Genomic DNA, 14,398 nt, shown 5'->3' on the forward strand with positions numbered 1-14,398 from the left:
AGGAGGCTGGTTCATGGTGGGGCGGCGACGAGGTTGGCAAGATCTCGGGAGCAGGCGATGGAGATGGGGACGAGGAAACGGGTGAGCTTATCGCAGGTGAGATTATTATTATGGGAGGGGCTATGGATGAAGATGTGGATAGAAAATCGGGCTGTTTTGGAAAATGAATCAGATGATTTTTCCGTCAATCTCCTATCACGAGTATTTCCCACTTTGATTGATTGATTGATGCAGGCGAGGCGCAAACAAATCTGCGAGAATCGCGGTTTCCAGTAACTAGTACTCATAACTTGCAGCGCCTATTGCGTTGGAGACAAGGACTCTACCTCGGACGCAAAAGTGAACTTTTTGAAGAAAAATAATACCTAAAATCTAAAAAGTGGCGGCGCACGATTTGACGCGATCGAGCGGCCGGCTGGGAACCACACGATCTCTATCACGCGCGTCCGTCCCCACTTCAGGTGCCATCTGGTCGGCAGCCAACCTACCTCTCCCTCGTTCTCTCCCAACCCGTCTCTCTCTTTCTGTCTATTCTCCCTTCCTCACAGATCTGGATCGGAGGGGGCTCACTGGCGTCTCCCCTCAACGCCGACCACCAGAAACCTCCACCGGCTGGCCACCGCGCTCCACCGGCTGAGGGGAGGCTTGGCCGCGCCGCCACCAGCCCCCACCACGACATCCCGCCTACCGTCCTATTGCTCCTTCCCCTACCGGATCCAGTCCCATCGTCGTCGTTCCCCTCCGTCGTTGACGGGATACGGCCTCTGCGTCGACGGGATGGCCATCATCCTCGACGAGATGCGGCCGTCGTCTCCTTCCTCTGATGTCGTCCGAGTATATTCCCCTTCGTCCTGATTGAACCCATTCCCTCCCACTTGCTTGTTTGATGATGATAAAATAAGACAAAAATAAGAAGCAACTGAGAAAAGGTTTAGCATGCACCTGATTACCATCGCACAGATTACACCGGATTCTTGTTGCTTTTGTTCTTGACGCATTTCTGAACGCAGGAGGGAAGTTACAAGGGAAGGGAAAGCACTAGCTAGCAAGGACCTACTTCATGCGTGTTGCAAGACCAGCATAGGCTGGAGTTCTACCGTTGCTTTGGTCGCGGTGCTAGTGAATTTTTGTGTTGATGCATATGTTGTTGCTCCTATGGAGTGTTGCTGAATTTTCTTTTCCTACTGAAGATGGTGCTATGTATGTGCTTTGGGCTGTTGAATATGCTACTGAATTTTAGCAAAAGAAGAAGCGAAGGTATTGTGTTTGGGCAGCTATAATATGCTACTAATTTTTTGTTGGCGTTAACAATAATTATAGTTGCACACATAATAGTTCTGAGTTGGATATGATCATTTCAGATCTGTAGTCGATTTGGCGCGTATCGCTCTGCAGCCGATTTTTGATGCTCTACAGGTACTAGTGGATTCAGCTGATTTGAGCTCTGTAGTTTATCTAAGTACTGAACATGCTGGCCCATCTGTTGGAATACATCAAGTTTTCAAAAAATTCAGACTTTTATTGTTCTATTTTCTGAAGAAACTACATTGCTGCACATGCGCGCCGTGGAGTTGCACATTTTTGTTGGCATCTATAGTAATTTTAATTACGCACATATTTGTTCTCAGTTGGATACGATCATTGGAAAGTTGCACACACAGCGATCATTTTTTATTGGCATCTATATTACTTCTAGATATTACGCACATAATTGTTCTCAGTTAGATTCGGTCATTCGGAAGTTACACACATGGTGATCATTTTTTATTGGCATCTATAGTAGTTCTAGTCGCACACATAGTTGTTTTCAGTTGGACACGGTCATTGAAAAGTTGCACACACGGGGTTCATTTTTGATTGGCATCTATAGTAGTTCTAGTTGCACAAATAGTTGTTTTCAGTTGGACACGGTCATTGGAAAGTTGCACACACGGGATTCATTTTTGGTTGGCATCTATAGTAGTTCTAAACGCACACATAGTTGTTTTCAGTTGGACACGATCATTGAAAAGTTGCACACACGGGGTTCATTTTTGATTGGCATCTATAGTAGTTCTAGTTGCACAAATAGTTGTTTTCAGTTGGACACGGTCATTGGAAAGTTGCACACACGGAATTCATTTTTGGTTGGCATCTATAGTAGTTCTAGTTGCACACATAGTTTTTTTCAGTTGGACATGGTCATTGGAAAGTTGCACACACGGCGATCATTTTTTGTTGGCATCTATAGTAGTTCTAGTTGCACACATAGTTGTTTTCAGTTGGACACGGTCATTGGAAGTAGTTGGCAGGGGAAATAGAAGTAGTTGCACAAAATCTGCTAGGCAGTTGGCCAGGGCAACAGATAAAGTTGCACATCTCACTGACATGGTTTTGTTGAATGGTGAAAAAATGCACATCCGTAGACCATGAGGGTGCAGAAAAGTTGTCTACATGGAGTTGCACACTCTCGTCGGTATAGTCACACATGCATGGCCACGGAGTTGCACAATCTTATCGGCATAGTCGCACATGCATGACCATAGAGTTGCACAATATCGTCCGGATAGTCGCACATGAATTGCCGGGGGAGGTGCTCACGCCCGGCCGCGGAGTTGCGCACTCTCGTCGGTATAGTCACACATGCATGGCCACAAAGTTGCACAATCTCGTTCGCATAGTCACACATAAATTGTCGTGAGAGGTGCTCACGCATGGCTGCGGAGTTGCACACTCTCGTCGGCACAGTCGCACATACATGGCCATGGAGTTGCACAACCTCGTCCACATAGTCACACATGAGTTTTTATGGGAGGTGCTCATGCCCGGCCACGGAGTTGCACACTCTCGTCGGCATAGTCACATATGCATGGCCACACAGTTGCACAATATCGTCTGCATAGTCGCACATGAATTGCTATGGGAGGTGCCCACGTCCGACCACGGAGTTGCACACTCTTGTGTTCATAGTCGCACATGCGTGACCGTGGAGTTGGGACATTCTTACAGGATAGTCCCTCAAACGCGGTTGTAGAGGCTCACACGCGCGATGACTACCAGGCAGTTGGCCAGGGCACCGGGGCAGCAGATGAAATTGCACATTTTCAATTTTTAGAGAGTAGTATGGGGTGTTGTCACTAGTGAAAATTGCATGGCCTGGGCAACAAACGAAGTTGCACATCTCACTGGAAGGAGGCAATTTGGGGATGGAGGTACCATAGAGAAAAACTGCATGTCTACGGTGTACAAGAAAAGTTGCACATCCCTGTCAGGTAGTTGCACATCGACGGCTAGTCAGTTACACAAAACAGGGACAAAATTGCACAAAAAAAAGTTTGTCAAAACATATCCATGCGGGATCTAGTTTCGAAGAGCACATCGCGAGGATTTCAGTGGTGAAAGCGGATCTTAATTTCGATATTTGGTTCAAAAGTTATGGCTTTTTTAAGAAACAACAATTAAAAAGCAAACTAGATGGTCAACTCCCTTTAGTGTACAACGGACCACGTACTTACCTTTTTCACCGGCCGCTCCCAAACTCTACCTGGCGTTTTTAATATGCGGCAGTGACTAGACGTCTCGGACAGGGCCGGCCGCTCGCGAGCGGTACCTAGCGCCCGGCCGCCAGCTAGATTGGTCCAAAATAATAATCTAGCGTCCGCACAAGCGGCAGAGCATTGGAGATGGCCTCATCAGCAACCTGCTACCACCGCACCGCCACCGGTCCCACCAGGCTACCAATCCGCACATCAATCGCCAGATAACACCCACAAAAAGAGTGAGTTGGTCCTCCCTCTCATTACTGGGTTCATGTCGCTAACTTCAGACTATGTGAAGAAGAAAGCATCTAACCACTAACCACTGCAGCAGTTTGTTAGCGTGGTTTTCCTTTGTGTTTCTTCCCCTGCTCTTGTTGTTTCTGTTTTTTCTCTTCTGCTTGCTTCATCTCGTAGAAACACTCCATGTAATTGTTTTGATCTGCATGAATATGCACCCCCAAAATGAAAAACAAAAGTTAAGAATATGCACCCTCAAAATGAAAAGCAACAAGTTAAGAATATGCGGTGTAAAGTCTTTGCGTACAGCCTGCACTCTTTTGCTCAGATTTCAAAGTTTCGTACCTCTCAACACCGGAGACTCGGTTATCCACTTCAATGGCCTGATTTCTCTAACAAGCTTTATCATATAGTCACCTTTTGCCTTCTGGATCAGTCTTTCAAGGTTCACTTTGTCACGCACATCCTCCTACCCACAGAAAAGGCAAACATATTATCAACCAAAGCAATATTGGTATTAAATGACACACACAAGAGATCTGAGGAGACGTTTACCTTTGCTCCCTGGTAGGCATTGATGCTACCACCATGGTGTGCAACAACACTGTCCCTCAAATGTCGAACTGAGTCTAGCAGTGTGGCCTCGACAATCCGAGCCGCTTTCTCTGGCTCTGCAAGCTTCCTAATGCATTCAATGATCCCGAGGGGACGTCGTATGCTGTTCAACACCTTGCCCTTCTCTGTTTCCCTCAATTCTATCAGTTTCACTGAACCCCGCTGTTGTTCGACATGCCACCAGATTTCTCTGATGAACTGCATCTTGATATCTGCCTCCCATAGCCCTGGCTCCCAATGCAAGTCATCATAACTGCATAATACATTGACAGCAGAGTTGGACATTTTCAGTTCTAATAACATCAATGCATTTCCCAGCAAAAGAAATGCATTTAAAATTTTCACTTGGTTAATATGACTGACTTACTTTGCAGATGCGCCTTTCAGAAACTCAACCAAATGCTTTATTTCATCATTGGCAACACATCCTTTGAAATACCCTTTGATATAATCTCCTGTCGATGTCCAGTTATACCGCTCGAGTTCTTCAACTGTAGGACCTATTTACAATAATGTGTAAGATTAGAATACCTAAACACCAGATGTTGCGAATATAAACTATCAAGTTGTGTTTAAATTATACTGACAGGAAACAACTACTATAATTGTGTGTTGCGCTCCTCCGTGCCCACCAACCATCCCCTGGTCATCCCTAACCTCAGTACGCGTTGCACCAAATCTAATACTACCATTTCTTCTTTTTTCTAATACAAATGAACTTCCATGTCAGGATAAGTATCCTAACAATTTCCCACCCTTCTCCAGTAGGAAAGATACCATTTGCTCACAGGTGCAGATAAGCCTTCGTGTCAAGGAGAATAGACAAATCCACAATGGTTTTGTCACCTCGCTTAAAGATCATGGGGTCATGCGGCTTGTTCTGTACCCGATAAGTTAGCACTGCTCCAGTACTCATCAACTACGTTTAAAAACAACACAATCTTCTTGATTGCGCTACACAACGAATTCTACTGGTGAAACACTCTCAAAAGCCTCAACCAGGTCCAATTAGCCAAGAATAACACTGGTAAAACCAGAAACAGAAACAGACTGGTGATTACTGAGCGGAAGCAACATCGACTAATTTAAGCCCACTGTACTATTCTTTTCTAATGACACGGTAAAGAGAAGTTCTTATCAGCGTTTGTAGTTGCATTCTAGTTCACTAAGAGCACAATGTATATGATGCTGCTATTGCTAAAAATGTCTTCCACCTGCCCATTCTTATTACCTTAGGTATTATTCACCAAAATGTGAACAATGACCATTATCCAGTTGTTGAGTTTATAGAGAGAAATTTTGTTGGTGGTCCCCTTTTTTGTACTTCCTCCGTTCCTAAATATAAGTCTTTGGAGAGATTCCACTATGGACCACATACGGAGCAAAATGAGTGAATTTATACTCTAAAATGCATCTAGATACATCCGTATATGGTCCATAGTGAAATCTCTACAAAGACTTATATTTAGGAACGGAGGGAGTACTTCACTAACTTCAATGCTACCTATCCACCAATGCAACTGCTTCAAGTTAAAAGTGAACAGCAGAAAAAATATTTTTGGAAAAGAATGCTTCAGCATTTTGTGGAATTCAGTTTGTGAGTGGAAGTCACATCTAGACCTGAGAAACAAGTGCATCGACTAGAGAACCCAATCTACAACCAAGATGATATTACGATGAACAGAAAATGAACGAAGCAACTCAGACAGTAATGGTGCTCAATTCATACTTGAGGACGGATAAATTATATGCAGGGCATCAATCAACAGTTGCTGATGTTCATGAAGGCACTGTTTCAGATAATGGAGACGACTCCAACCATTTCTACAATAATAACATATCAAATTTGCAAGATGTTGTATCTGCATTCAATTCAACCAGTGCTGGTTTTCAATTTTGCAAGTCTGCAGGCCTTGCCAATGAAGTAAGGCGTGCTATCTCTCATGGAAACTATCGTCAGTGCAGGTTCCAACAGCTGGGGAATGGCCAATGGAGGTTACTAGAATGCTAGCTGAGTTTGGACTCAATCGTGTCCCTAGGGAAGCAGCAGAGATCGGCCGGAGCAGCCTCCTGCGAGTACGAATTTAGGAGCGGCTGCATCAGATGAGGGAGGGACAAGTACCTGCTTCCAGTAACCAGTTCTCACGGGAAGGATGGATGATCCTTTGGTGGGCGCAAATGGGTTGACACCTCACCATACGTGAGTGGGAGGAGAATGGTTTGGCCATGACTAACCTGAATCTGAAGCATCTCAGTCTCACCTTCACAACCATGACTGTCAAATTTCCATTCACGATTTATGTCTTGATTCTCTAGCTGATTAAACATACGACTCGGTCTAAGCAAATGAAAAGCCACTAACAAGCAAGCTCAAGTAAAGCCCATTACCCTCAAGCTTGTTTGCTTGAACTAGTTGTTTGTAAACACAAACATAATATGATACTATTCGTGCAACAATGTGAATGTAACAAAAGCTAACTGCGGAAAATAACTAATATAACATCTCATCAATTATCAACTACCATATATAAAAGCTAAAAAGTACTCCCAGAAGTTGTGGCCTAGAATGTGTACTTACCTCTGGAACCTCGTGTTTTGGTTTTCAAATTTGCCAGGGGTCCAGGATTTTTCACATACAAAACACCCAATACAGCTTCCACTTCATCTTCTGCAGTAGTCCTGTAGAAAATCGTGGAATCCACAAGTTTTAAAGCATGCCGTGATTCAGCATCTTGCTTGTATTGCGTGTTGACATAATTTACAGCCGAGAAAATCTCCCTGCAAAGTACACAAATTACAATTTGTTAAAGTAAACTAGCTGCATGCGCTAATTGTTTAGCACTATCAGCAAAACTATACCTAAATGCCTTCAAACCGTTTGCTGAAAATCCATAAATGGATGAATCTTCGATGCTGAAAATATATCCATTGCCTTTTTTTTTTAGAGATCCATGAACCTCATCAAATGCCAGGTAGGCCTTGTCATCCTTGCTTTTCCAAATTCCAATTGGCTTAAGGACATTTGGATGGGTGTATGTCACAAGTGTTCGACATATCTCTACTGCATCACTGTATGACATTAGCATGACAACACATGCAGCACCATCACATGTGGCAGGTTGGAATTCTGTCCCAGGAAGCTTTTTAGGGGTTACAACTAACTCGCAACCATTTCCTTCTATTATTATCTGAACAAGATAAATCATGTTACTTACTATAACCATATTATAGTTGTGTAGCACCAACAAAAGACGTAATCATGCTATCTGTTGTATTCATGCAACCAACTTAATGAAGGATACTGGAGCACCCTATATACTATATAATTCAGGATTTTCTGTTTGTTTGGTGTCAAATTAAGTGAACTGAAACCGCCCTCAATAAAACGTGACAAGGTAACATAGACAGCGCCTTTGGCTTGGCAAAAAATGAACATAAAAAAATTCTTCAAACAATCCTACATGTACTTCTTAATTCTAACATCCTATAAAAATCGATTGCATTTTATGTAACTCTGAAGAGTAATATGACGACAAAAATCTAAGTAATTTGAGAAAAAAAAAGGCTAGTATTCATATGTGTACTTCTAAAGGTACAGAAGTATAGGGCACTCTATGTACGAAATTACCAAATAAGTTCCATGTTGATTTAATCCTGAAGTAAGAAGGCAATTACATAATTGCATAACAAAAATAAAAATCAACATGCTATATTTATTTAGGCACCAAATTATCTGGGCGAAATTCCAAAAGTATCAACTTATATTATTTATGCATTAAATTTGAAGTTTCAATCCATTCCACGTTAAGAGAAAAATATGGAATCTAAAGTGAGGTAAAAAAGCAACTATTGTGGAGGAGAAATGTTCTCTTTTTTGCATTTCAAAATTGGCAATAAAAAATCCAAATGAAAGTACAATGATATTATTGATTCCTATATTCCAAAAACTGAAATCTTAAATAGTGATAGAACACTCTGAAGACAACATGCTTAATTGATTCTTTTTTTGTTGATTTGGTTTGAGCCTAGACCAGTACACAGCAAAGAGTGATTGCTAGCCAAGAAAATACATCATACCCATCACACTTTGTCGTTTGTTCACACAATTATCATTCTTTCACAACCAAATGAACATGAAAGATACTATAAATAGTTTTCATTGTAATTCACAATTTACTCCGTCAATTTATAAATTTGAAATTCTAGTACTGTCAAAGTAATATTTACAAGGGAATAAATCAAAAGAAAAATTAACGAAACAAGACCAATCCGACTATTCATCTTTTTTTGTTTCTTCTAACCACTTTAATTTTCAATGCCATTGTCACACTCTACAAATTACAGTATCTTTTTTCTTAGGCTTTCATTTCATCATGGTGCCCAGGTCAACAGCTGATTGAATTAACATGTTGCCATCAATCAAATGAAGTTATTCGATGAAAAATATACCTCCTCATCCAGGGAACGCACGAGTTCAGTAGAATTCCTACAAAACACAACAAACAAACATTTAGAAAGCATATACAATTGACTGTATGAAAATCACAAACACGAAATATAGATGGAAGGAGGCACTAACAGCAGATTTATTGCTTCCATCTCATTCCCTGTTGCCACTGTACCCTGCTGCATTCAATCTGTATAATCAGTGACATATGTGTACATAGTTAACTACTTAATTCACATGTAATGTATATTCATATCTAGCAAGCGTGACACATGGGTACAAATTTTGATACACCATTAAGGGTGTTCCAAATCAGGCCCTCTTTTGGGTTCGTCCTGCTTTCTTTTGGGCTGGGCCTGCATATCAGGCCCTAATTTGACTCTGTATTAAACTCCCGGACGGATTTGCTGGCCAACCTTGGTTGCAGTCGAGGCCCCTGCGACACGTAGCTGCCCTCGGCGGGATGATGCCGCTAGGGATTGAGCAAATCGTTCTCTTCTAAAAAAAAACTACCTCGACCTATTACATTCGGAGTCCTAAACAGCTAATTCCAGCACGCAATCCACTCCTAGCCGCGATTCCGAAATTCCGGAACAACCACCTCAACCTACTCTAGTCAAAGCTTACTCTTTTTCCTTTTTACTACAACAGTTAATCGTTAAACCCTAACCCCTAAGACCACAAACGGACATCATCTCAAACGATTTTCCACGCAAACCAAGTCTGTGAGTCACCATTTCCCCCTCAAGCTCCCAACAAGACAAGAAAAAAACAAAGGCCTCGATTTGTTCTAACCCAAATCCAAACAGAGCTCGAATAGGAACAAGCGAACATAATGCTGGCCGGATAAAATGTTAAAAAGCAACCAGAAATTACTCCCGAATCCAAAAGAACTCGCATAGGGACACGCGAATATAAATGCTCACCAAATAAATCGGCAACAATTTGATTACCTCGACGGTGTCGCTGGGAGGCAGCTAGCAAAGTAAAGCATGGAAAATTTTCTTCGGGTAAATACATGTTCCCTGTGTGTGTAGTGGGTGCCACCCGATGGGGTTATGGGGTCCACCGAACACATGTCGCCGTAAGTAGACTTTTTTGACTTATCATGGGTAGCGAGCTGTGTGGCTTCGAAGGAGGCCACAAGACGAACAAGCAAGCATCAGAGCATCTCGAGCCGCGCCCCTGACAAGCTTCCAAGCGACTTTTTCGATGTCGGCGTCGGAAAAATGTCCCAGTCGCGCCCCCAGAACGCCGAAATCCGTCAGTTCGGCCGTTTTTGGTCCAGCAATCGCAGGCCGAACCCGGCGCACTGGGGGCGCTCAGGGGCTCCGGCGTAAAAGAAAAGCACGTCTGGCCCACACTGTGAGGCGAAAAGTCAAGTCTTTCTTCCAGATTCGCCTCCCACCCCCGCGCGCTCGGCCGGCAACCGGCTGTATCCCGGCGCCGCCCACTTCCCGCCACCGCTAGATAGCCCATCCCCGCCGGGAAAAGAGCAGAGGTATCGCCGAGGCAGCCCCTCCACCATCAGTTGGGCGATTTTCCGGCGTTTCTGGCCTCGGAGAGGTATCGCCGAGGCAGCCCACCGTGCCCGCAAGTTGTTCGGCGATTTGCCTACCTCGACCATGGACTCGGACAACGAGGAAGCGCTCGCCGCGCTGCTGGAGGAGGAAGCCGAGGCCGACGTCTAGGAAGAGGAACATCTCATGGTCCTCGCCGCCCTCGCCGGCCTGCTGGCGAGCAATGAAAAGCCGCGGCGAGGTGGCTCGGCGCCGGGGCGGATGAAAGCAAAGAACCGACATCGTCTCGAAGGCTACTGCATGCTCTACTCCGACTACTTCGCGACGCTTCACTGCACGGCGACAAAACATTTCGGTGCCGTTATCGGATGAGCCGAAAGCTTTTCCTCGGGATTGTGAATTCCATCCGGGAGTTCGACAGCTACTTCAAGTGCAAGAAGGATCGCACCGGCAAACTTGGATTCACCTCGATCCAGAAGTGCATGACAACGATGAGAATGCTTGCATACGGAGCTCCCGGTGATTCACTCGATGACTATGGGCGCATGGTCGAGTCCACCATCATTGAGTGTTTCTACTAGTTCTGTCGGGCAGTGGTAGCAGTGTTTAGACCGCAATAATTGTGAACACCCATTGCGGAAGACACTGCTCGGATCCTAGCACAGAATGCAACAAGAGGATTTCCTGGGATGCTTGGAAGCATCGACTGCATGCATTGGAAATGGAGGAACTACTCATTTGCTTGGCCGGGGATATACAAAGGCGCCAAAGGCGGTTTGCAGTGTGCTACTTGAGGCGGTGGCCACACAGGACCTCTGGATTTGGCACTCCTTCTTTGGTATGCCAGGAACTCACAATGACATCAACGTGCTGCAGTGTTCCCCTGTCTTTGCCAAGCTTGTTGAATGTCATTCTCCTCCGGCCAACTTCGAGGTCAATGGGCAGCACTACAACAAGGGTACTACCTAGCTGATGGCATCTATCCGAGATGGTCTACATTTGTAAAGACTATCTCAAACGTTGTGCCAGGAGGCAAGAAGTCCCACTTTGCCAAGGTGCGGGAGGCTTGCAGGAAGGATGTCGAGCGGGCATTTGGTGTGCTCCAATCTCGATTTTCTGTTGTCCGTTACCCTGCTTAGACCTGGTCGAAAGATCAAATGTGGGAGATCATGACTTGATGTGTCATCTTGCACAACAAGATCATCGAGAGCGAGCAGGAAGAGCCAGTGTTTGACACAGAACCATACTACAGGCAGGGTCCTCTCGCCGAACCTGGACTGCCTACCTCAGTATGCGTTAGGAGATCCGAGACCCACAGGTGCATCATCAACTACAGCAAGATCTAGTGGAGCACCTATGGAGGATCAATGGCGACGCCTAGCTCGACGTGTGACGAGTTTTTATTTGTTGAACTATATAATTTGAACTATTTGTTGTTGCACTATTTTGTTGAACTATTTGATTTTTTGTGATGAACTATGTGGTAAAAAATATTTATGTTGAGAATTCAACGCCAAACCACGGCGAACCGCGCCGAATATGGGTCAATTCTCGCCCATATGGGGCCTTTATTCGTCGAAAGTGGGCCAAAAACTGGGCCAATATCGGTGCCTGGGGGCGACGGTTGGATGCCCAACCGCCCCCAGCGCCGATTCTACCGCCGGCTCGCCCCAGACGGCGATTTTTATGCCTCCTGGGGGGCAACGGCTCGAGATGCTCTTACACAATCTTTACCCGATTCCGCAACCACGCCTCCCACAAAACGCCTATAAAGATTTCTACAAATCTTTTTTTAGGTGCGGTGAGCACTTTGAGGGAACAAATCTTTTTTAGGGTATTTGTTCCGTCGGAGCGCTCGTGATGAAGACATGATTACCTCAGATTCGACAAAAATATTGCATACATGCGTATTTATGAGGTGATTTTTTATAAGAATTATGCAATAATTTATTTATATTATTTGGAATAAAAATACTTCACCTATTTTTGTTTTATGCCTAAATGCAAAATTGTTGAACACTTGTACGAACTACGTTTGAAGGCAAAGGAAAAGGAAATGATTATGTGTTGTTCAAGAAGTCGTCTCGTGTCAAAGGAAATGATTTTGTGATGTTCAAAATGTTCTTTCACCTCACTTTTGGCCCAAGAGAAGATAGAATCCAAGTCTCCCACATTTTGGACTCAGATTCGGACTGCACAGATATACCTGACTCAAAATAACAAAACTCTTTCATCTGGACTCTGAATTGGGTGATTCTTTATTTGTTGAAAAGTTTATTTCGTGCACTTTCCAACCCTATTGGATTCACCTTCAAATTCGTCCGGAGCGTTGAGATATTGACGAAACAGTCTGACGCTGTAGCAGAATCCGAGTCCCTTTGCTCATATATAAGTACATCAATCTAGTAGCTTTTTTCTTGGGACTTGTTTAGTTAAAAGTTAGGCTGGTTATAGTGGGAAGTAACTTATACTAGTGTCATGCATATGGCACTAGTCTAAGTTACTACCTTCATAGTGCAAAATAACATAATAGTAGTGTCAAAGATGACTTTATTTATTAGCTTATAGACTCATTCTTTCCCGAAAAGCGCTATGTTATAGTAACATAGTATATTACTCTAAACACCTCTCTTCTCATTAACTACATGCCACATAAGCAAAATTTTCTTGGAGTGCGCTATGTTACTACCTAAGTTACTGCCACTATGACTAGCCTTAGTCATTGCAACTTCGTGTACTTCGTTTGTTTCCAACGACCAGACCAAGACCACTTTCGGATCCCCACTCTTATCAATATTTCATCCATATTCGCAATATTCAGATTGCTTTATCATATTGTTGCTTGTTCTTTGATTGCTTGCAGGAATAGACCTTCGTGGTCAGGTTGACCGTGCTCCGGCCTAGTCAATAACCTCTCAGAGTTGGTTTAGCGGTTGCTAAGGGCAACGTCGTTGCACGTTTGTAGTCGGATCGTCAAAGTCGTCTCCACCAAATCGATAGTTATCATCTCACCGAAAGATCTGGACCCTCGACTCTATCAAGTGGTATTAGTTTTCAGGTTGCTCGGTGAGAATCCATAGATTAGATTTATTTTCTTAACTATTGTCCAAGAAAAAACCACAAAAAATTAGGACAAGATCATCATATCCGAACCAATCTGAGCCTTTTGCAATTTTCTATTCAGTGTTTTGCTTTGTTGAATTTGCCATTGCATCGTCATGTCAAGTTGCTGGTCTTAGTGTCTAGTGAAGGAAATATGCCCTAGAGGCAATAATAAAGTTGTTATTTTATATTTCCTTATATCATGATAAATATTTATTATTCATGCTAGAATTGTATTAACCGGAAACTTGATACATGTGTGGATACATAGACAAAAACACCGTGTCCCTAGTAAGCCTCTACTAGACTAGATGGTTGAGTTTCCTAACCATAGACATGTGTTGTCATTTGATGAACGGGATCACATCATTTGGAGAATGATGTGATGGACAAGACCCATCTATTAGCTTAGCATATTGATTGTTTAGTTTTATTGCTATTGCTTTCTTCATGTCAAATACATATACCTTCGACTATGAGATTATGCAACTCCCGGATACCGGAGGAATACCTTGTGTGCAATCAAATGTCACAATGTAACTGGGTGATTATAAAGATGCTCTACAGGTATCTCCAAAAGTGTTTGTTGGGTTGGCATAGATCGAGATTAGGATTTGTCACTCCGAGTATCGGAGAAGTATCTCTGGGCCCTCTCGGTAATACACATCATAAGAATCCTTGCAAGCAAAGTGACTAATGAGTTAGTTGCGGGATGATGTATTACAGAACGAGTAAAGAGACTTGACAGTAACGAGATTGAACTAGGTATGAAGATACCGACGATCGAATCTCGGGCAAGTAACATACCGATGACAAAGGGAATAACGTATGTTGTCATAACGGTTCGACCGATAAAGATCTTTGTGGAATATGTAGGAGCCAATATGAGCATCCAGGTTCCACTATTGGTTATTTACTGGAGAGGTGTCTCGGTCATGTCTACATAGTTCTCGAACCCG

General features: G+C 43.5%; 1 protein-coding gene across 1 annotated transcript; it reads right to left on the minus strand.

Annotated features, from left to right (window-relative positions):
• Nucleotides 1-3,400: 3,400 nt before the first annotated feature.
• LOC119305392 lies at nucleotides 3,401-9,842 on the minus strand. Its single transcript, XM_037581918.1, has 9 exons — nucleotides 9,771-9,842; nucleotides 8,950-9,007; nucleotides 8,820-8,856; nucleotides 7,230-7,558; nucleotides 6,949-7,148; nucleotides 4,738-4,870; nucleotides 4,311-4,623; nucleotides 4,101-4,224; nucleotides 3,401-3,957 (listed from the first exon to the last, which is right to left on the minus strand). The coding sequence occupies exons 2-9, from the start codon at nucleotides 9,000-9,002 to the stop codon at nucleotides 3,854-3,856; spliced, it is 1,293 nt and encodes a 430-aa protein (XP_037437815.1). The 5' UTR covers nucleotides 9,003-9,007; nucleotides 9,771-9,842; the 3' UTR covers nucleotides 3,401-3,853.
• Nucleotides 9,843-14,398: the final 4,556 nt, after the last annotated feature.

Source organism: Triticum dicoccoides, chromosome 5B (assembly GCF_002162155.2).
Source record: "Triticum dicoccoides isolate Atlit2015 ecotype Zavitan chromosome 5B, WEW_v2.0, whole genome shotgun sequence".
Taxonomy (NCBI): Eukaryota; Viridiplantae; Streptophyta; class Magnoliopsida; order Poales; family Poaceae; genus Triticum; species Triticum dicoccoides.